A 24,615-nucleotide genomic window follows, 5' to 3' on the forward strand; every position below is an offset into this window, starting at 1 on the left:
CCGACTTACTCTGGATCAGTGTCTTTTTATTTAGAGTTCACTTGAGCTCTAAATTAGCTCTCTTTAGAACTTTATCTGCCTCTAGATAAGTCTGTGTGTATCTGTGTTGTCCAATACAGTAGTCATTAGTCACCAGTTTCAGCTGAGCCCTGGAAATAGAAGTAGGCTGAAAAAAATATTCCATAAGTGTAAATTACACATTGGATTTCAGAGTCTTTGAATAAAGAATCTAAAGCACAGCATTAGTAATTTTTATACTGATGATATGTTAAAATATTATTTTGGATATATTGGATTAAATACAATGTATTCTTGAGTTTAATTTTACATGTTCTTTTATGCCCTGTTCATGTTGTTACAAGAACATTTTAATGACATACATGGGTGATATGTTTCCACTGGACAGTGCTGCTATAGGCTTCTAGCCCACTGTGCAATTTCAGAGCTCTACCCCTTCCTCTGTCTCTTTCTCTAGTTATGTGCTGCCAGGTACAATGAAATAAGCCACATGTGGCTATATCAATGGAAATTAATTAAAATTAAACAAACATTACAACTCATCCCTTATTCAGTGCTCAGTAGCCAGGTATGGGTAGTGGCTAATGTGTTGAAGGGCAGAACATTTCCATTGGTGCAGAAAGTTTTATCAGACAGCACAGCACGGACCTAGATGCCACAGAGTTATGGCCAGAGCCACAGAGGCAGACTGGGAACGCCTGAAGGCTGGGGAAGGTTTCCATGGTGCCTAACCGTGCCCACATCATCCCCCCTCTCCTAAGTACCTTCACTTCCTTCCTTTATTAGGCTTTTTTATGCACTGCTTATCTTTTCTTTGCTCCTCTTTCAAGGCCTGTAGCATGCTTATCTCTCTAGAACACATCTCCCTCACCACCGCTCTCTGTTTGTACACGGTATCTAACGTGGTGCATTGTACAATATAGGTATCAGTGAGCATTGGTTAACCAGCTAGAGTGGCAATTTTTAGCAACTGATGGAAGTACATGACTGAAGCTAAAGAAAGATCTATGTGCCTGGTAGCAAAGAGAGATGAGAAACATGGTGGGGGGGGGGGGTCTCAAAAAAGAAGGAAAAAGAGCTAGCAGAGGCAGAGAAAAGGAGAAGTCAGAGAGAGTGGTGACCTAAAATCTTGTACATATCACCAGAATCCCTTGGGCTTCTCACAAGTTTCCCATGGGCTGTGATGGGAATCACTACATGGGAATTCACAGGCTTAAACGATAGTTATAAAAAGTACAAAAGAGATCCAAAATATTATTATGTGATAAACACGCAAGGCCTATAAATGAAAACCATGAAAATTAAGGGTCTGGTGAGGGGAAAAAATGTAAAATGTCCTCTCCCTGGGCCAGCTGGTTTGAGTTACATTTTATGAGCAGCATGTGAATTCCAGCGCCCTTGTTGAATTAGCAGCAGAATCGCACATTAGTTTTAAGGCTCCCTCTCGAATAGGAACATCATAACGTTTTTTAATTGGGCCTGATAAAAACGTAGCATTACTTGTAGGTTCCTGAGAGAAGTGAGTTGTGAAATTGGGTTTTCATTAAACCTAATGATGGAAAATTAAGTATAGTGCGTCTGGTGAAATGGGGTGTGATAAAAGGCATCACTTCTGCATTATCAGAGGTTAATAAGGGAATAGGTGAGGTAAGATGCATAGGAAAAGGGAGTCCAACTAGTTGGATTAATAAACCTTGAAAATCCCTTGGTCCTGAGTCTTCATAGCGTCATTAGCACTGGTATTGACATTATTACAAATGTTATAGCAACACAAGTTGTTAAATCTCAAGTGCATTTATTTTCCATTCCAGTGTTGGTTTTGCTGACACCGAGTTTACAGTCTGTCTAGCAATGTGTTAAGGGAAAATATCCATATTGATAGCTATGTGATTTTGGAAACATCTGATATCATACAAAATTTGCCAGGTGCGTATTCCTAAGGAGCCTGCCTCTGCCAGACAGCTAGTCTCCCATGCAGCCCACACCCTACGTCCTTTGGGAGACTGTGGGTCTCTGAAGACACCTGACCACCCTGAGACAGTGGTTTGGGTGGGAGACACGGGGCTTCAGGTATTGACGCTGGTGCATCCTATCGTGGGAATCATGAGGTTGGCATCTAGACACTCAGACTCAAATGCTCGTTTCCTCTCCATCCCCAACGCCCTCACACTATCACAGGAGTGACATTCACTAGAAGGATGACACAGACCCATGACAGCCAGGACACCCTAAAGACAGAGTGTGAGTTTTTAAAGAAAAGGATTCTTCTTTAAATGCTTCAACCGTTTCACACTGACTCCAAGAGTCTTTATATTCAAAGCCTTTCTGGATATGACTCGCAGCATATTTTAAACATTGCCCGAGAGCTTTTACTCCATGTCAACCTCTCTGCTCTCACCTAAATGTGCCTTCACTTCTCAGGCTCTGGTTTTGCTTGTTTATTTGTTTAGTTTTGGTTTTGTTTTTTTACTTCAGATGATTCTTCCTGTCTTTTTTCCCTCCCAGACCATCAGGCCTTAAAGGCAGAATCTATGTTTTTCTCTGCATCACCTCTGCCTACCAGAGTCCTTGCACAGAGTGGCTTCTTCTCAATAAGTCTAACTCATGATCGCAAGGGTGTGAGGGAGAAGGGAAGCAGTCCCCACACTTTGTCAAGCATTACTTTTAAACAATGCCAATAAAGGTTTATCTACCTTTTACCTAAAATCCCAGGAGAAAAAAGTAAGCAGTATTTTTTTTATGTACATCCAGAAAGGTTTTGCTAACATCTCACCTCGTATAAATCTGTATTTGCAAGATCTGCCTTTTGACAACCCATGGGAGATTAGTCTGATCCCAAAAGAAAAGCTCTTCCTTGGTTATATTTACTGATCACATTAAATCGGAAGTTTTAGAGACCACACTATATACACACTGACCCTACCTACTAATTAAGTATGACCCAATTAATGTCCTAAGTTCAGACCAATTAAATTAGTAGCCCCTGTTCCCTTGGGGGAGCTAATAGATGGAGGCAGGCAGTGGAATGGAAAATGAGAAATGTGGCTCCCACACCAAGCACAGACATAGACGAAAGCATGAGGATAACCAACTACTCTTATTTGCTCAGGACTCAGCCGTCAGGGCTTTCAGATGTGTTATGCTGAACTTTCAGAGCTAACACCAGAAAAGTGTCAGGAAAACTGGGATGAGGTGATCACCCCAGAAAGCACACAGGCCAGACATTCCCTTTCACTATCGTTTTCTTACCAAGAACTACCTGGCCAGTGCTGTCACATAGAAATCATGTGCTTTCACATACGAGTCTATGTCTGATGGATTATTGTGACATGGGAGGCAAACGAGCTGAAGGGAATGTGGCTTTTGAAAAGACAGGTTGCAGAAAATCAGGAATGTGTGCTAAGCTTCCCAGGGAATGAGTATGGTACCAGCCTTGTGGATGTCTGTATTGGTGCCTCACGGTGTCTGGAGGCATCTGTGTGAGACGCATCAACAGCCACATCTGGCAGTTTCATCTTGTGCATGCCATAGATGAGATGGCCCAGGGCAGAGATTGTCCATGTCCTCAAGAGAAGGTGGGAGAGGGGGACAACCCTAGATGGTTCGCAGAAGATAAACAGGTCCTGAAGGACTGACAGTGGAAGTCTGGCAAGGATGTGTTTATTAGTCAGCTTTACATCACTCAGTCAGGTATACACAACTTAAAGGAGGAAAGATTTACTTTGGTTTGTAGATTCAGAAGTTTCATTCCATAGTCATCTGGCTCCAAGGCAGAAACATCATGGCAGAAGAATATGGCGGAGGAAAGCTGCTCTCTTTGGAGTGGCCAGAAACAGAGAATAAGAGAACAAGAATGAGATATATTCCTTCCAAAGGCATGCCCCCAGTGATTCACCTCCTCCAACAGGACCCTACCTCTTAATAGCCCATTCAGCTAAGAAATCATCAATGGATCCATCCATTGATAATGTTAGAACTCTCATGATCCACTCACCTTCTGAAAGCTCCACTTCTGAACACAGGAGACTTTGGAGGGACATTTTAAATCTAAACCATAACAAGGTGGTAGGGCAAGAAATCAGTTTTACAGCCCCAAAGGAACAACAGGAATTCAAACCCAGTCAGAGCAGGCATCAGTTTCCAGAGTAACCAAACCAACAGAAGGTACAAACAAATCTTTAGGTATAAGAATCCTTTTGGGGGAAACCATAGTTCTTATATCAAGGACAGATTTTATGAAAGGATGAGACATAGGACCCAGGCATAGAGAAGTCACTGAAGGAATGAAGGAAATTTGGGTTTTTTTACCGGGCAACATGGGTCCTGGAACACTTCTGAGTGAACAGTATGAAGAAGGAAACTAGATGATAGAAGAAAGTGGCCACTGCTGTAGAGCCCAGAGCTAGAGAGAATATCTGAAAGGTCAGGGTCTCTGCTAGCTGCTGGAGGTCCAAGACTGGCCCTAGTTCCTCCCACTGTACAGGCCAAAGAAACCAAAGTATTAAGGATATCACACTTCCAGGATGCAAGCAAATGGTCCAGAAGCATGACTCTGATCGCCAAGTGTCTGAGGCTCTCCTGGCCTACAGACAGGCATAAGAGACTATTTTTGCCACCCTGCTTCCTAAACAGGATGATGCCATCAGTATTTAGCCTGTCTGGCTTCTAACTGACTCTAGAATTGGTTGACAATCCCAAAAGCCTTGAAGAAGAACTGAATAAAGGCAAGGGATGACAACCAACCTGGAAGTATGCCTTTACTCTACCAATATACACCCTTGAAAGGGAAATTGGCCAAGGGTCATTGTGTTCATTGGGCCTTTGGTTTGTGTAAATATTTAAATCTACTCATGCCAGAGAAGCAATATGTCTCTAGAGTTTCTGCAATTTCTTGATCAGTTAGTTAGTTTCCTGTCCTCCTCGGGCCACACTAGGGGAGGCAGAGAGGACAAAGGACAGAGTTCTCAAGATGATGGTCTGCTCCACCTCCTTCTCTTTGAAGCAGACGGCAGCCATGGGGAGCTGTCCCAGCCCACCCTCACGATCCAGACTCATCCCTACCGGACCTGTGACCCTGTGGAGATGAGCTACCCCCGGGACCAGTTCCAACCTGCCATCCGTGTAGCCGACCTGTTGCAGCACATCACCCAGATGAAGAGAGGCCAGGGCTACGGGTTCAAGGAGGAATATGAGGTAAGACACCAGCCTGTGGGGAGCCTTCCCAATGGCTCATAGGCTCATTTGGGTGCCAAAGCCTTGCTACTCAAATATGGTCCCAAAGCAGAAGCAGCAGTAGCATCACTGTCACCTGTGAGTATGGTAGATGTGTAGCCTCTCAGTCCCCACCAGACCCACTGAGGCAGAATTTACATTTTCATGAGTTGTATACACATTACATTTGAGAAGCACCGAAATTCAAAAGAATTTTTTTGGTACTGGTGATTGAACCCAAGGCCTCCACACTGAGCCCTTTTTCAAAATTTTGAAATTTTGATACAGGGTCTCACTAAGTCTCCCAGGCTGGGCTCAAATTTGCATTCCTCCTGCCTCAGCCTCCCAGAGTACTGGGATTGTAAGCATATGCCATTATGCCCAGCCTAAGATTTTCATACACCCCTCCCTCTATTCTTTTTCCTCTCTCCTCTTTTCATGACCCACGTATCCCCAACATTTGAGTGGTTTAGAGTTGCACCTTCTCTCAAGCGGAGATGGCCCCAGGCTCCTCCCCACCTGCTGCAGATAAGCCAGCTGGTCTCTCCGCCATGATCCCTGGCATGCCTCCTCACTCTCCGCCCCATGCTCATGCCTCTGTGCCACTCTCACCACTCCACACCAAGGCAATGCCTCATTTCTGCCAACTGCTGTGGCCTCTCTCTGCACTTCCTCCCTACTGCTGACATTGGACAGCGTTTTCCTCCCTCCCCAAAGCATCTCTAACACAAAGGAATTGCATGCAGGTTGTGGTTGTTACTTCAGCTTGGGGACTGGACCACAGAAAAGTGCAAAAACTGTGCTTTAATAAAACACTGCTATTCTTTAAGTTCTTTAGCCATCCGGATCACTGGTTTGTCTTCAGAGTTTCTGGTCCGGCAGGTCCCTATCCACTTTCCTGTTGAAAGTTCTTTTAAGTCCTTTCAGGCCACCATCCTCCCAGGATCCAGGGAAAGAATTCCCACGTTTCCCTCATTATACAGAACAATTGAGCTTTCTTTGCCTCACTGCTTTTGTTTCAAACCTTGCCCATTAGACCTCACCTTTTACAAACAAAAAGTACAATAAAATAGAAGGAAAAACTCATTTAGATGTTTTCTTGAACCAAAGAGCAGCTCATTCATCTAAAGGAATTCTGCAACCCTCCTATTGCAAGTGGAATCCAACTGCAGCCAGCTCTGTAATCAAGCATGTCTCTCTTCACTTTTGCTTCCCTCTCTGTCTTCCTTTTTCTAAAAAATATGTCTTGAGCATCTTCTCTATGCCATGCTCAGTTATATGCACTCCGTCCTTCTTTCTTTTCTTTCTTCCTTTTTTCTTTCTTCCCTCTTCCTTCTTTCTTTCTCATGCAGCATGTTCCCCAGATATGTTCACTTCATGGTTTTACTATACACAGTGAAAATACAGTGGCTCAGACCCCACACACGTGGAATTCTTGATAATGCAGACTAAGTTTATCTTTCAGACTGTGTTCTGAGAAATGGCTTACAAAGCAGTATTTCTGAAGCCATGTGAGGTCATGCAATTGTGCTAAACTTGGGGGTTCAGACAGCTGGATTCTAGCAGAGTAAACTGTGTCGTCTTAGCATATCATTTTGCTATCTGGGCTTTTAAAAAATGCTTTATTAGTTGAGTGAAGAGTTTGGATAAGGTGATTTCTAAGGACCTGTCTGATCCTAAAACTTTATGAGAGTACAAAACCTAGTGGCAAGGGCCATGTTTGGCATATTTGTGAGCACAAAAACATTTATATCAATAGATGTGAGTAATTGTGAGCTTGACAGAATCTGCAATTAATTTCAAATGTGGTCTGAATAAAATAACATTTTTTATTTACTCAGTTGACTAATTTTGGAAGAATATTGGAGTAAGAGTTGAAGAGATGATCTCATCACCTCATATCCCTGGATCTTATTTCCCAGCACTGGGGAGGAGGATGCATTTATGCATGTCTACGTGCATGTATGTAGATCTATTTGATGAGCAAATGTCAGGAGAGGGTGTGTTGTTTGTAAAGCTTTACCCAATATGATGATGGCTTGATAAGTCATTAGTCATAATAATTGGTCAAATAACATTAAGGGAGAGGTATATGGATCATCAAAAAGGGGGACAAGTGGCCAAAGGCTAAGAAACATCTGTTTTAAGAACCTGCAATCTAAAAGTTGAGAACAGAAAAACAGATATACTTTAATACTTTGATACATTTTCTTCCAGAATATCTCTTTAAAAGCATTCATCCATGTATGGTGGCTTGCTTTTTTAAATATATTCTTTATATCTATTTGCATCTTCCAAACTTTCTAGCATGGAAAATCCTTCTTCCTGAGTTAAGTAAATAATACATGTTATTCCCATTTGAACCTCAACCAGAAATATCACTAATAAGACTAGCCTTGCCTTTAATTAGTTCAAATTATATTGATCAGCTTTCTGGAATGCCTAGCACCTAGTTAACAGTAGTTTCTGATTAACTGAGGGTTAATTGGAAAACATTACTTACTGAAAATGTGCAGATTTCCACAATGCACTAATCCACTTTCTTGGAATATAGCTGGTTTTGGCTGTGATCATAAAATCTCCCAAGATACTAGAATCTTCATCCTGAGCATGAGTGAGATCAGCTTGAAGACTCAGTGTCCTATTATAGACATAAGACTTCTAAGTCTCTAGTGTTGCTCTCATGCCAAACTGCTATGTGCTGTCTAGTGCCTGTCACTTCTCTATCCTGCTCTGCTTTTTCACACAAATGAGTGGATTTGACAAGTTGACACCTACAGGACCTCTCAGCTTTAGCAAGCTGTGTGTTTTAAGATTCAATTCAATTGCACAATCACTTACACATTTTTCAGTAAATATTTACTATTTACTATTGCCAAGGACTGTTCTAGGTATCTGAGATGTGACAGTGAACACAGTGAAGATTCATGCCCTTAGGAAGCTCATATGCTAGCAAGGGAAATAGGAAATAAGCACAGGCTTAAAGATAAATACATTAAATAATATAGTGAGGAGTGAAAAATATTGTTTGCTGTGTTATAAACTACCCCAAATCTGAACAACATAAAATAATTGATTTATTGCAGTCATTGGTTAAAAGTTTGCATAGGGCATGAGAGAGACAGTCTGTCTTTTCACCATAGTTTCTACAAATTTGATTGGGAAGACTCCAAAGCTGGAGGCTAAAATCATCTGAAAGTGTCTTTTCTGTCTAATGATTGATGCAGGCTGTCAGCTGAGGTCTCAGTGAGGAACACCTTTGGGAACATGTACATATGGCCTCCTCAGGAGACCTGAGCTTCCTCACACTATGGAAGCATTGTGATAGTTGGATTTTTTACATGGCCACTCAGAGCCTCCAAGCTAAGAAGATGAAAAGTGTAATACTTTTTGAGACCCAGACTTAAACATCACACTGCATCATTCCTACTTTATTCTATTGGGTGTAAGTAAGTAAAAACTCCCCCCATTATATGGGAGGGAATTAGACTCCATCTCTTGATGAGGAGAGCTAGTGCCAGATTCTAGAAGAGAATACAGACCATAAATATTGGAGAGTACAATCTTTAAACAATACAGCCTGCCATGGAAAGCACCATGGAAAAGGAAATAGTAGATCAAGGAAGGGAGACGGTGTTTTTCAGGGACATGAAGTTGGGGAGTTTCCAATATTAGATAGGGTAGAAGTGTAGTCTTTTTCATGAGATGATATTTGAAGATGGACATGGTAGGAGATATTTGGAGGAAGGGAGTTCAAGATCAGGAAAGTAATATACCTGGCACATACGAGCAGAATCAAAGAAATCAGGGTGGCAGGAGTACAGTGATCAGGGGGTAAAAGTCATAGGAGATTGGACCGGATGACTAAAGAGAGACCTGATGCTGTTGCGTGTCACAAGCCATTATGAGGACTTTGGCTTTTATCCTGAATGAAATGGAAAGGTGCTTCAGTTCTGAGAAGACAAGTGCTAATAATCTGACATTTTGTTAAAAGTGTTGAGCACAGGACACGTGGAGGCAAGGGCAAAAGCAGGGAGGCCAGTGTTGAAGCCACTGCAGTAACCCAGCTAGAGAATGGTAATTCGGGCCAGCAGAGCAAATAGTTTGGCAGGAAATGATTGGATTCCAAATATATTTTAAAGATTGAGCCAAGAAGATTTTCTAACACATGGCATATGAGTGAAAGAGAGGACTCAAGAGTGACAAGTCTGTTACTTGAGGCACTGAAGAATGGCATTGCCACCCAACAGATATGAGAAGCTTCCAGTAAGGGAAAATGAGCGCAAACAGGAGCTCAATTTGAACTGAGTTTTCAGTGCCTATTAGACATCTTAATCAAGATGGCAGGAGTTCGCTCTATGAGTTTGGAACTTGGGAAAGAAGCCTGAGCTAGATGGGGAGTCGTTAGCATATACATAAATATTAAAGCCACACACTGAGTGAGGTCACTGAGCATGTAGAGATAAGGGCCAAGGACTGATCCTTTCAGAACTTCCACTTGAGAAGATGTACGAGCTCTTTCCATGGGTCGTGAATGGTACCAGGTCCTAGGAAACAGGGAGATGAAATAAGCAGAGACTTTGCCTTTGGGAACCTAAAGTAGTCTTAAAGACAGGATTATAAATTGATGATTTTAATCTCTTGACAAAATGCCACAATAGAGGTATACTTGGAATTACAGGAGCTCATGGTGGTAGAGTACATTAACCCTAGCCTACAGGTAGCAGGCAGTGACTTTCTAGAAGACACAAAGCCTGAACCAAAGCTTGAGAAATTAAAAAAAGAAAGAAATGAAAGAAGGAAAGGGTGTTCCAAGCAGAGGAACCAGAACAAGCTATGGATTGGGAATGAGTTAGGGGCACCAGAAAACATTTGATACATAAGAATTGGGAGTGGGTGTAGAGGAGATGGGGCTGAATTTGTCAGCAAGGGCCAGCCTGGAAGTACTCAGGAATACAGTATTTAGCCAACTAAGGAATTTGCATTTTATTCCAAGTGCCATGGAAACCATAGAAAAGAACAAGATTTAAGTAAATTTGCACTTTTTTTTTCAGTTTTTTGAGACACTATGTTGTCCAGGCCAGTCTTGAACTCACTATGTAGCTCAGGCTGGACTTGAATTTGTGGTGAGCCCTATTCTTCAGCTTTCCAAGTGCTGAGATTATAGGCATGCACCACCATGCACGGCTAGATTTGCACTTTAAATCTGGTGGATATCAGAGCAGAGAGAGAATCCAGAGGCAGGTAGGCAACCAGGACAGTAATTCAAAGAAAAAATGGGGCTGCCCAAACCGGGAGACTGGGCACAGAGCCCAGACAAGCCCACACACACTCTCTGCATGTAGAGCCATAAAATCAGCTTGTTGTCTTCGGCATGAAAACTTGAGTCTCTGAATATATTCTTTAAGTTCAACTGTTTGAAGTAATACATGAATTGTCCTGAGCTGAGAGTCAAGATGTCTGGATTCAAACCTTATCATTTGCATTAAGTATCTGAGTGACCCATGGCAGGTCATTTCCTACTTCTGAGCCTCATTTACATGGTTGGGCATTGAAGGTTAGGAGGCTGGTCCAAGAGATTTAAAGAGCTCTCCTGCCACCAGTATTCTGGGACCATAAACAGGAACCAGCTGGCCTACAGATAGTTCAGTAAGACCCTCTTTCTATAGTTACCACTCTCATGGTTGCAGCTCAAGTTCTCACAAATGTGATTGGCCAAGGGGCCCTGGGCTCCTATGAACACAGGCAGGCCTAAGACAAATTAACTTCATCTACTGGGCAAATCTGGGTTGCAGTCACGAGTTTTCAGTCGCACATTGGAATTACTTGGAGACATTTTAAAAATTCCAATGCCCAGGCCATATTTCAAACTAATTGAATCACAATCACCAAGAGTGGGACCCAAAGGTCAGTATTCTCTAAGTGTTCCAGTTAGTTAGGGTCTACTCTTAAAGTTGAGAGCCACTGGTATAGGGGAACCCAGAGAGTTCTCAATGGGCATTGTCTATGTCTGCAGACTTGTCGCCTTTTTTGCTTGCTGATCCTCAAGGCCACCCCTGATGATGTAATACAGCCGCATTCAATCAGTGAACATACCATGATCTTGAACTGATGCTCATCCTCCCCATCTTACTGCCTCCAGCCAAAATTATTTCCACCTTCCCCATATACAAAACAAAAACCCTAGGTATGCATACAAATGCCAACAGATATTGGCTGGAAAGCAGGTTTGTGTGTACCCTCTAACTACAGCAATCATGATTAGGAGAGCACCAGGTTTGAGGAAGATGAAGGAGAACAGGTAGAGGTGACTTTGTGATAGAGAGAAGGAAGGGAAGTATGTTAATCCCAGTCCAATCCAGACAGCCTGTCACTGTAATGAATGGAACCAGCTCAGGAGAGTGACCAGAAGGTGTCTGATTATTACAGCTCCATTAAGACTATTTAAGGCAATAAGGAACAGCTGTGAGGAATATGATACAGCCTAATGAAGAGCAAACGTTTGTTCACTTTCCAGCTCTGGGCGGACACATCACGTGCACAGCTTTTGCGAGGAGAGGCCATCTTGTTCTTAGACATTTGTGGGTGATGGCAGGCATGCAACCTCCTAATGGGTCACAACCATGGAGGTGGAAACTTCTAGTCACCTCAGAGCCACCTGAGCAGGGGTGGCGTGCATATCTGGTTTTTCTACCACATTCTTTCTCTTCACCTGGTAACAGAGCGATTTAGCATCCCATTGCAGATGACCCCAGAGGGATTCTGGTACAGTTCCTCAGTTTGCAGATTAGTATAACTCTGGGGAAAAGCATGAGAAATTAGAGGCAGATGCCCAAACCAAAGGGAAAGCCATGGTTATTCTTCAATTCTGGGGTCTCTTAAAGACCAAACTGGACCTTGGCTCCACCTGCTCATTTTAATCCACCTCCCTTGGATTAAAATAAAATTGGCCATTTCTAGGGAACAGCCAAACAGCATCAGTAATCACTGTGGCTTGAGACTTGGGAAAGAACTCATGAGACACTATTAACTCAGTCCTATCCTCTTAGCCTATTTTCATCATTCTCCTTCTAATGTTGTCTAGTAACACAGCAAATAGTATCTTTTGTGTATAATACAGAAATCCTCCCAACCAAATGGGCAATTTTAAGGTAGTGCCTTGAGAAAACCCTTGGCTAAGCGATAGCACCATGTTCTCAACCAGTTTCTGAGATTCTAAGTGATCTTGGGTAACACTCTTTGCTCACTAGATTCCACTTTCATCTTCTGTGAAATGTTTGACTGGATAGTATGGAATTTTGAAGCCTGATAAAACATACTTCTTTACAAGCATTCATTTGGCCAGAAACATTGGTTGAGTACTTACTGTATATTTTACACTGTTTTAGGTATTGGAAATAGTTAAATAGAGAAACTAAAGACCCTCCTTTAAAGGCAGCTCATATTCTCACCATACTATGTAATTGTTTAACAGAACTTTAGTTAAAGTACTTTAGAGATCTGTGAATAAGAGCAGTTCAGAACAAAGGCCATTGGTGGATGTTGTTTTTATTTACTTTTGCTTTTTGTGACTTCTACTCACCAAAATCAATCAGCAGCTTCACAAAAGATGAGGCACTGAGTTGAAGATAAGTAGAAGACTGGGTAGAGGAAAATCACATGTAACTGAGGGAACCACATGTATAAAGTTTGAAACATAAAAGAAATGAAATGCTGCAGACAGCTTTTGGAAATGAAGCACAGAAGCTATGCAGGCAAAGAGAAATGAAACTAGCTAGAGAGTAAAATGGGATTCTTATACTTTTGTAGAGTTTTCTTGAACAGAATCAATAACGTAACAAACATGATCTCTGACAGTCGATAGTTCTTAACCCCAGATGACTTTAAGGGACAAGTTGTTGGCCCAGAAAGGGCCACCCAGAAATCCATGAATGGTGTATAGATGACTGACAATGTGATGCTGTAGACTGGAGTGGAATGGGGAGACCCCCAAGATCATAGGCTCAGAGCCAAAAGGAACAGGCATACCCAAGTATGAACTTCCCCATTAAGCTTGAGAGTAGGGACAATGTCTTTCTCATCTCTTCCCTGAAGCATCTGGACAATAGTATATAAATATAGAATATCAACCTAATTTAAATATAAAGAGCTAGTGAAAAACTTTTATGTGATTAAGAATATTTCCATCAAAATACATACTGAAGTCACAATGAAATATTTTCTTACTCCAGTTAGAATGGCTACTATTATATCAAAAAGGCCACAAAACCCCACAAATGCTGGCCAATAATGCAGAGAAAGGACAATTCTCACATACTCTTGGTAGGACTGTAAATTAATACAGACATTACAGAGGTTCTTCAAAAAAAACAGAAACAGAACTGCTATATCATCCAGCTATCCTACTACATATTGAAATTATCCCACTATATATTGAAATCAGTATGTTAAAGAGACACCTGTACTCACATACTTATTGCAGCACTAATTACAATAGCCAACATATGGAATCAGCCTAGATGGCCAGTAACAGATGAGTGGTTAAAGAAAATGTGGTATGCATATTCAATGGAATACTATTCATCCATAAAAGATGAAACTGTCATCTGCAACAATATGGATGGAACTGAAGAACATTGTGTTAAATAAGTGAAATAAGTCAGGCACAAAAAGAAATCTGCTTGTTCTCACTTATATGTGAAGCTAAAAGGTTGACGTCAAAGAGCTAGAGAATAGAATAGTGGTTTCCAGAGTATGGGAAGGGTCAAGGGAAGGAGGAATGAAGCTGGACAGCAGACACATCTGTATTTTAGAAAGGATTTTGAATATTTCCAAGAGAAATGATATTATGTCTGAGGTGACAAACATTATATGTCAATTACCTGATCTGATCACTGCACATTGTATACCATAAGAATGCACAATTATCTGTCAATTAATGATAAAAATATATTTAAAAGAGAATAGTTCTATTGAGAGCAAAAAAGCAACATTTCTTAAAGAAAGAAACCAACACAGAAAGACCCTTACATCTGTGGCAGTCTCTATGGGTGTACTGAGCATCTGCCTCCACATTTTAAGTGGAATCTCCCCAGGAATTTGCTGCCTAAAGCAATGGCTCTCAAACCATCCCATGTGTCAGAATCAGCTACAGAGTTAGTGAGTGACTGAGGCACAGACTCATTGATGCAGGATAAAGCTTGGGTCTCTGTATTTTACCACATTCCCTTAAGAAATCTGGATACCTACCAAAGTTTGAGAACCATTGACTGAAAATTTATCTTTTAAGAAAAACTATGTATCTTTTAATTGAGCCATTTAAAGGATGCTTTGTGTCTCTACACAGACATGCACTCAACTATTCTGCTTTGATCCAAGTTCCTGTCACAGACACATACTCCTATCTTGCTGCAGTCTCATTTTCTACTTAGCTTCACCAGCAGAACTCATAAATTATTGTCTATTTAGTGACACGGTACGCAATAATATTTGTTCTCCTGATGCCATGCTGAATGCACATCATTAGTCACCCTCTCCTGCCTTCTCTGACGACATTTATAATCCCCAAGGCATGTACTTTTCAGCACAGAATGTGGTATTTGTTGAAATCTTGGCCTCTGCCAAGGCCACCACTAACTCAAACAGTACCTTAGAGTGAAATAGCTAAAAGTATCCTGCCTTCAGATACTCGGTGTCACATTCCAGAAAATGTTTATATTATATGTAGAAACCTATAAGGTATGTCATGTGCATACCTTTAAATGTGGAGCTTTTCTATTTTCCCCAAGCTTCACAACTGTCCATGGTCCATTACCACCCACCAGCTATCCATGGATTTCAATAAATGTGGGTGTTGAATAAAGCCATGAATCTCCACTGAGACCTCCACACTTTAAACTTCTAACAGATCAAGAAACTCTTTGTTACACCCTGAATACTGGGTCTTACCTCTACCTGGAATAACCAGTTTGTCCCAGGTTTCCAGAATGGTCCCAAGTTTATAACTGAAATGCCAGGAACTTCCTTTGTCCAAGGCAAATCAGAATATACATCCCGAGAGTCCTAACCTTGGCTCTTGTGACAGTAAACTAAATGTTCCTGATCAAATGGGGGAATAGAGTGAATTCTAGGAGTGGACTATGAAGATTTAATATCATATCTTTGGGAAAGAGTAGGAAAAGTCTCTGAACCCCTAGTACAGGCCAAGCATTATGTCCAGGGCTATGCACAATATCTTGGGTAATTGCTAATTATCACAAAACTCTGTGGGGGTATATTTCTTATTAAGATATTTTAAATTTTATTTTTGAGAGATGTATCATGCATACTGTGAGTTTTAATAAATGAATGGAATCATGTAAATACCAATACAATCAGGAAACCTAAGGAAAGAAAGCCAAAAATGTTCCTCATGCTGCTCATCTGTATTTGAATCCTTCCCCGCCCTTCACCTGAACTGTGCATTATTGTATCAGTTTTTAGGGAAAAAACTCATTGAAACTTAGAGAGGTAAAATGATTTGCTATAAAGATTTTCAGACACTCTAGTCTTATTGCCTTTTGCAAAGCCCTATCTTTCCCCATCATTCACATATGTGGTTAGTATGCAAGAAGTATTTCTTGACAAGAAAAATAAATGTCAGTCCCAGGTACAATGGTGCCTCCTTGGTGAGGACACTGGAATCTCCCCTGAACAGAGTGCAGTGGTGGGCAGAGGCAGGGGGGAGTCCCAGAGAGCTGGTCTGGCCCTGGAGGAAGCAGACCTCCAGCGGTGCCCTGAAGCATCAGCCAGGAACTGCTTGATCAGCAGTCCCTGGGCCTGGTTTTGCTGCACCCCAGGGCATATCACATCCAGTTATCTCCAGGTATACAGTCATGCCAAGGAGAATGAAGAGAGGTGTCATAGCTGACAGAACCTGCTATGCCAGGGGATGAACAGGTAAATGAAACGGACTGGCACAGCCTCAGCCTTGGATGGGAGGTGAGCTGTTCTCAGAAGCTTCGCATTCTGATGTCTTACTATTTGAGGCATCATTCAAATAGGCTTAGGCCCAAAGAGGCATGTGCAGAGAAGAGTTAAAAGCCTCAGAAAGGACCCTCTTAGGTTAGGAAGACCAATCACAGGTAGAAGAAGCAACCAGTCAAGTAGGCAACAGGAATCATTCTCAGTTCCAGCAGAAAATTAAAGTACCAAGTGGGGACAAAGAGGCTGGGTGCACAGACCTGGGAGCTGAGACAGCACGGCAAGGCCTAAGAGCCCTGTGACTTCTGATCATGGGATCTGAGCCTCCCATGGGCTCCCAGGGCCTCAGATCCGAGGTTAGGAAGGGAGGTTACAATCATAGGGAAAGTTAGTCCGGGCCAGGCACTCAGTGATCACTTTATCCTTCAGTCTATTAAGCCTATGAACAAGGAGGAAGAGAGAGTTCCAGCAACAAATGTCCTCAGCTATCACTGGCTCAGCCCTCCTTCTTTTAAAATATTCCCAAAGCATTCTCTTTGACTTAGAAGAAAGCTTGCATTCTTGACCAGTCAGCAAGACTTCAATTGAGTGCCCCTGCTAGCTCCCAGTGCTTCATAGCATTCATGTAATTCACATGATTTCATCCCTCGCTTGTGCTTATTTTCTTTGCTCTGGAGAGCCTCCTTCAAGTTTTAGAATGCAACAAGCTCATTCTATCCCGGGGCCTCTCCACTTGCTGTTCCCTCAGCCTGGAGCTTTCCTTCCTAGGACTTGTCTTGGCTGGGCTTTGCTCATTATTTAGTTTTCAGTTCAATTATGGCAGCCAATGATGGCATGAACACACCTGGAATTGAACAAGTTGGGCTTATTCCTTGTTGCAGTGAGGTGACTGCACCTCTTGGAGGATTATGGGGTGTCTCAAGAAGGGGGTTTTAGAAAGAAGTTACAGAAGATGGGCTGTGATAGATGAAGTGAGAGATGATTTAATGAAATGAGGCCTTATTCTAAATTGGAAAGTACAGAAAGTGGTGTCATTGGGCATCTTGATAAATTTTAACTATCACAAGGGAAGACTAGGGAGAAGCTAATACTGATTAGCAAAGAGGCAGTAGTCACTCATATGAGCCGGATAGGGGTATGTTTGGTCAGATGTTTTGGTTTTCAGTCCTCATATCTTTGTCTGTGTTCAGCTATGACTCCAGAAGTGTTTTGCTTTGGTCTCCTCCTGTCATGATTTCAGAGCAGCCTTGTCTGACACTGGTGTTATGTGGGATGATTTATGCTCAGCCGGAGAGCTCCAAGGCCCAGCTGGGAGGGCCTCGCCAGCTCTCCAATATCCAGGACTGTCTTTTTGTTTCTCACATGTCATCCTTCCAAGGAATTCTCCCTGAACCCCTTTATCGAAGTAGTTCCTTTCCTTAGTCACTATCTACCCAGCTCCTTCTTCATTACTTTGATGACACTCATTACAACTAATTGTCTCTTTGCATATTGTCCACCCTTTCCCACAGCTAGAACTGTTCAAGATTGTGTCTGCCATATCCTCTGCCATTATTTCTAGGACCTAGTGGAGTGTCTGGTTGGAGATGGTCTCTGTGAAAAGAAAGAAGAGAAGGAAGGAGGGAAGATATCAGAACATGTTCTTGGGGCAGGTCATTTTCTGACTCTAGACCATGCTTTGCTGATACCTAAAATAAGCTAAAATGTTCTCGAAACATCCTTCCAAATCTGACTTTTGAGGATTCTGTGAATTACCATGGCTCAGTTCTCTAGGTACAAGGACATGCCCAAATAGATCTTTAGACTAAAAAAATTAAAAAGTGACCACCTTGGAAAAGCCACACTGGTAAAGGATAGGAAACATCTCCACACTTGGAGAGAAATGTAAAATAGAGCTCCACCCTCCAAAGGAAAGAGAATGAAAAGAGAAAAGCAAAGAGTGATAATGGATGAGTATAATGAGATGGCAATTTTGGTTTCAAAAGAATGTGATTAGCTCCTAATGACTGCCACCATTCCCTGGTCAATCTACTGTAACTAGCCACTAATGTAAAAATAATGCCCCTGGCTCACTCATTTTGAAGACAGAGATGAGTCTCTCTTTCATACTTTTACCCCTAAGATTTTTTTTTCCTTGAGGAGATTATCCCCTATTCGATTACAGCTCCCTGGAAAGGGAAATAGATGTGTGATCAAAGCCAACCAATCATGGGGTCATTACCACTCCCTCCTGGGCCCTCGATTAGGCATCCTTCTTCTGCTTTGTCAACAGCATCACCACACCCCCAGGCCCACAAAGTGTTCCTCACCGGACCAGGGGGAGACACAGCCTCCTGGGGCTGTGACAGGGGCCTGGATGCTTTCCCACTGAGAAGTGCCACTCACTCATCACAACTATTGTGTTAGGTTTAGGGTTTCAGTAATAGCTGCATTCATGGTGTTTCCTGAAGGGCATAGTCTTGATGTTAAGTGGACTATTTAAGAACTGTGGGAGTCACAGGAGTGACCATCAGATCTCTGCGTGGTCACAGTACAGAGGGTACATATGCATTCTGAGGTGGCTCATGAAGGAGGACAAAGGAAAAATACAGGGAGTCAGAGTAAAGAGAGAACTAGTGAGTCTACTCAAAAAAGAGGCAGTAAGCTTTGGAAGGAAGTGCTCCATCTGTCACTGAAGGTATCCAAGTAATATATGCTGTGGATCAGCTCACCAGCTACCTGGAAGGCCACTGTGGGCAGAAACACACCTAGGTGACTTTCATACCTCTGAGATTCCAGGACTTTTGCCTTCTGATGGTACAGAGTCACTTCATTCATTAATTCTTTTCACTCACTCATTCCAAATGGTTCATTCAAGTATATATAAAATACAGAACCAGCTGGGTCCTGAAAATATGATCATAAGTGAAATGCTACCCTTTTGTGGAGGAGCTTATGACCAAGTTGAGAGGCAGATATTTAGATTATTAGACTGGGAATGCAGAGAGGAACTGTGAACAGAGAGCTGTTCACAAAGGAAAAGATGCTTTGATAGATACATAGGAGTTTTTCAGGCAGATTCAGGTGGAAGAGAATTTCAGGAGGAGAGCCATGTATAAAGGCTAAAAAGTTTGAGACATCTTGTAATTGCATATCAAAATAAATGAAAGAAGTTAAATTCATAAAGGATTTGGGGTGAAGTCATAAAAGGCCTCCTATTAGAGTTTAGAACTTATTCTAAAGAAAATAACCAGGAGAATAACCGGGTCCTATTCACATTTTAGAAAGATCTCTCTGATTACAGTGGAGGATGGATTGGAGGGGACAAACCCAAAGCAAGAGAACCCAAAGAGGAGATTCATGGGAAAGTATTTCTCCAGGTAAATCCACCGTTTGCAAAATTCATGGCTGCACCTTAGAATCACCTAGAAAGCTTTAAACACAGTGATGCCTGTGTTCCACTCCAGAGAGTCTGGTCTGTTTAGCCTGGGATAAGGCTCAGGAGTTTTAAAACCTCCTCAGGTAATTCTAATACACAGCCATAAAGAGAGCCTAAGGTAAATGTAACCCAACCCTGGCAAATATCAGGCACTTGGCATTATGAATTTTACCAAGAAATTAGTGTGAAAACATTCAGGGTATCCTGTCCTTGACCTCATACCACTTTTAGGGGATATGCTGGGACAGACAGTTTCCTTTTATCATAGAGAATTTCAGATAGGAAATCCACCCCCCAAAGCTCAGCTTGAATATCAGCATGAGCACTGGCCTTTAATACACACCAAATCTGCCAGTCCATGAAGTAGGGCCTGCTGAGTGGCAGGACTTCAGCCAATCTGGTTAAGACTCCTCCTTATTTAGGATGGCTCTAGTAAGGAACTGATGGGAAAGACAAGGATGATGTGTCCCATAAAGATCCTCTCTCCTGTACTGGGGACAGAGAGCCATGCAGACTGAAACTGTTGCAAATCCAGCTTCAGAAATAATGCAAGGACCATAAGCAAGTCATCCAGCCCATTCCACTAGAAGCAGAATGGAGACAGCCAGCAAAACATAGTCTGACCTTCATGTCTCTGCAAGTTTGCTAAAGCTGTCCCACTGGATGTAGTGCCCATCCTCCCCTCTGAGAAATATCTGACGACTCCTCTGTGTTCAAGACCACCTGGTTTGTAGCCCTGGGAAATCATCCCACATGTGTGTTTGCTTGTCTGTCTTATCTGTGGTTGCCATCTTCTTAAGCTGACTGATGAAAATCTTATCTCCTCCCTTCCCATTGGCTCTGGACCTCTGTTTCTAACTTCTTAGCATTGCAGCTTGAATGTCTGATAGACACATCCAACGTGGCTGTCATCATTAGCGTTATTATTGTGACATTGCAGTAAGTTCCTATTTGATCTCTGTCCTCTTTCCTAGCTTCTGTCCAGCCTTATTCCATACACGAGACATAGCTATGTTTATTTCAGTACATTTAAAAAATACACACTATTCAGTGCTAAGCACCCAAACACAACATTTCATTCCTCTCTAACCTTGTTGCTCCCCCAGACTTCTACACTTCAGTAAATTACATCTCTTCAATGATTTCATTGATAAGTGATGATCTAGAAGTCAGCCTTCATTCCTCATTCATGCACAGCCCTTGGTAGATGTGTTGGAGCCCTGTGGATAGCCCCCCTACATTCATGACCACCTGATGACTCTAAGCACCTGTGATTTTCACCCGAGAGCGTCCTCGAGACAAAAGAGAATACAGGCTCTGCCTACAGGCATGGCAGAGGTGCTAGAGAGTTCCCAAGAGTTGTCTTCAACCAGAAATTGATGGGTACATGTCCCATCTCTGGTGGGACAACTCTGAGCCATGAGACTTGCCCTTGGGATTAAGACTCAGTTGTACATAATGGTAACCTGATCATTGATGTGCCCCATACTCCCTTGATTGTCTCCCTCCCCTCATCCTCTTACCCATGTTCCTTGAGACTGCCTCCCAAATAAACTCACCCTCATATCTCTGAGTTTGCTTCCGAGGTAGCCCAAGTCAACAATATTGAACACCCTAAAAATGATCACTCTTCTCATGTCCGCTGGCTTGGTCCAGGGGCCCAGCGTCTTTTGCCTGAAACATTGCAGCAAGTTCCTATCTGATCTGTGTCCCCTTTCCTAGTTTTCTTCAAGTCTTATTCATACATGAGACATAAAGCACTTTGTATAACAGATTGGGTAACTTCCTTGCTCAAAATTTTTCATGGTTTCCCATCACACTTAGAATATTCAGTTTGCTAACCAGAAACGATACTGCCTTATGTAATCTGTACTCTGCCGTCTTCTCTATGGGCTTCCGTCACTCATCCCACCACTTCACTCTCATCCTTGAATGTGACCGTTTGGTTGCTGCCTGAGCACCTTCACACTTGCCTACTTTTGGAACGCACTTCCTACTTTTCTCAGCTCTTTCACATCATTAAGGCATGAACTTAAATGTTACTTCCTAGACTGTGTAACTTGAAATAATTCCCATTCTTCATATCCTTTTATTCTGTCTTATTTTCTTCATAGCACTTTCCACTATCTATAATTATGTGTTTGCCTGTTTATTTGCTACATTTCCTGGTCAGTTCAATGCTCAAGAAGATTTATCTATTTCTCTGTACCCCTGATACCTAGAACAGCATCCAGAACATATTAGTGGATCAAAAAGTATCTGTATGACTGAATGAATAAGTGAACAGATGAACAAATGACTTCCCTACTAGAAATATTGTGAACTAATGGCCCACAGAAGATGCCAACAGTTGAGTCAAAGAGCAAGGGAAGAAGTCCATGGAAGGGCCTAAACTGTGTTCTCCCTAGGCCCCACCCAAGGACACACTGCCCTTCACACTGAGCATCCCTTCACAGTGGGCCCTTGTTTTCCTTGCTTCATCTGCATGTGGATGAAGCTTTCATCTCTGGCTACCCTAATCACTCTGCCCTTGCTTTTTAGGCCTTACCAGAGGGGCAGACAGCTTCGTGGGATACAGCCAAGGAAGATGAAAACCGCAATAAGAATCGATATGGGAACATCATATCTTGTAGGTACCCTCCTGGGAGAGCCTAAGCATCAAGCTTGGTGAACATGGCATCAAGGAAGCTATTGTTTACCTCAAAGTTGTTATCAAATAATCCTTGATGTTTCCAGCTTTGGGTCAGAAGACTACTGCCATGGTCCCAGCAAAGGATGCAGAAGCCTGAACAAAGGCAGTGACAAAATACTAGTGCACAACTGCTATTCAGTTCTGGGAGGAAAGGTGGAAAGAAAACCACCACAGATCTGAATACCCTACACAGGTAACATCCAACTATTGCCACTTCCAAATATTGGTGTGTACAGGCTTCAAAGCAACATAAATACAGACAGGAAAAGGTTACCTCAGACAAAATGCTGAGTAGGTGTTGTGATGAGAACAGGGATTCAAAACCGCCTTTGTCTGATTCAGTGTAGTCAACCTGGGCCTTCTGACATCTTGCCAATTGTGTAGGGAGCAGTCCTTCCTCTCATATCTCAGGGTCACACAATTCAGCCAAAGAGGACAGAAAGGGTAGTGAATGACAGTTTCTAGCATCATTTGGAGTTTTGTTTTGTTTTGTTTTAAATGTCTAGACATGCCTAAGGAAAAAAAAACTTGGAGGGACAAAGAGTAAGATACAAGCAGATTGTAAAGGAAGAAAGAGGCAGAAGTTTTAGCTTAGCTGTTTCCTGTGCTGATTTAGGAATGGGCTGTGAATGGTGAAACTAATCAGAAAACATTTATAATTTGTCTCCTAGAAGATAGTAATGCAGACAGCAAGATTTTTTTGCAAGTGAATAGTCGGAAAGAGATATTCAAACAGTCAGCAAACGTATATTAAGATTTATGATGTGTGGGCTTCCTCCAAACATTTCCTGTGCTGGGCTCAGGGAGATGCAGTGCCTGCTTCCAGGGCAGGTGGCTGCTTGTTCTGACTGGTTCCCAACATCATCAGCTCAAGCATGGTGCCTACCATGCCCTAAATATCAAGCCGCTTATTCATTCTCCCCGCCAGATGGTGAGTCCAGAGAGGACACCCCGAGTGACAGGCTGTGTGGTGACAGGTATTTGCTCTCATCTTCGTCTCTGTAAAATGGGTTTCACAGTGTCCTCCTCCTAATGATGTTGCGCAGATATGAAAAGAAATATCACTGGGGCCCCATGAAGGCAGCCTGAGTCCTTGCGAGATGTGGACCTGCAGGCTGGGCCACATCCCTGAGGCAAAGCCTGTGGTGAGGCGTGCGAAGAGCTGGAAGCCAACCTGTATATCTCCTCCCCCCACCCGCCCCTGAGCTGCCACCAGCTCTTCTCTGGACTTTCTCAAGCCCCCTTCCGCATTGCTCCCCATCCCATTCGGTCCTGTCTTTCCACCTCCCCAGTCCCTGACTGAAGTCAGAGAACTCTAAATCTAAAAGCTCTTCAAATGCTTTGTCTTACCTGTTGAGTCCTCCTAGTTGCAAGATCCTTGGCCACCTCTCTAGGCCCATCACACCAGACCCACTTCACTGCAACCTCTTCACTTAAACTGAACTGGCTGTCACTCAGTCCCTGGAGTTTCCCATGCCCCTCCTTGACACAGGGCCTTTGCACATTCTTTCCTTTCCTTCGAACTGCTCTTCTCTCCTCCTTTGCTCTCCTAAGGCCCACTTATTCTTCAGCTCTCGGTTCAGTGCCCACTTCCTCCTTGCAGAACACTTCTGACCCTTCAAATGTGATCAAATCCCCATCATTCACTCCTAGCCACAATATATGTCTTTCCCTTGGCCCTTGCTATCATTGGGACTTGAGACGCATCTGAATGCTACCTGTGACAGTCTCTCTCTCCTGCTGTAGCTGGTGTATGGCATGATGATGGTGGCCGTCTCACTCTTCTATTTCCCCAAACCTGGTATGACATGATATCCGGTCAAACTGAATGTGGAGAAGGCCCTGCAGAGTATGACTCGTGCTTCCCAAATAAGACACAGAACACTCAGCAAAGATAGATGGAAGAAGGTTAGATCAAGGCCACACTTAGAAGGGTCAATTCAAGTAAGCAAGAAGAGGGTAGGGGATGGAGTGCAGGAGGAAGCAAAGGAAGAGCACACCATCCCCTCTGCAAGGTCTTCCTGAGAGGCAGGATTCCAGGAAGGAAGGAGAAAGCATAGCTCCATCGTTGAGCCCAACCCCCATGACCCATAGCCAGTCCACCTCACTGTGCAACAACAGGCAGCTGGCAGGTGGTCATCCGGGGCAGGACTGGGGTCAGCAGTGAGGCCTCACTCCCAGCTGCTGGGTCTGCCTTGTCAAGACTCTGAGGGCGAACTCCTCAAAGTCCATGACCAGGTGTGTCCCTGACCTCACTCTGAGCCTGCCCAGACTGTATCTCTTTGCCTGAGGACTTTCTCCACAGTGGAGGAAG

The 24,615-nt window shown here is 42.8% G+C and overlaps 1 protein-coding gene across 18 annotated transcripts in view; it reads left to right on the plus strand.

Annotated features, from left to right (window-relative positions):
• Ptprt (protein tyrosine phosphatase receptor type T) overlaps positions 1 to 24,615 on the plus strand; it is a 1,083,111-nt gene that overhangs the window by 994,362 nt on the left and 64,134 nt on the right. For 7 of the 18 annotated variants that reach the window (XM_087197890.1, XM_087197891.1, XM_087197894.1 and 4 more), the window contains 2 exons: positions 5,021 to 5,211; positions 22,151 to 22,238. In XM_087197890.1, the coding sequence (XP_087054016.1) occupies positions 5,021 to 5,211; positions 22,151 to 22,238 (279 nt within the window). Of the gene's footprint in view, positions 1 to 5,020; positions 5,212 to 19,454; positions 19,551 to 22,150; positions 22,239 to 24,615 lie in introns of all 18 variants that reach the window. The other 11 variants (XM_087197882.1, XM_087197888.1, XM_087197884.1 and 8 more) reach the window with 3 other exon arrangements.

The sequence above is a fragment of the Heterocephalus glaber genome, unplaced genomic scaffold (genome assembly GCF_053883595.1).
Source record: "Heterocephalus glaber isolate CG9 unplaced genomic scaffold, H.glaber_assembly_v1.0 deba00001673, whole genome shotgun sequence".
NCBI lineage: Eukaryota > Metazoa > Chordata > Mammalia > Rodentia > Bathyergidae > Heterocephalus > Heterocephalus glaber.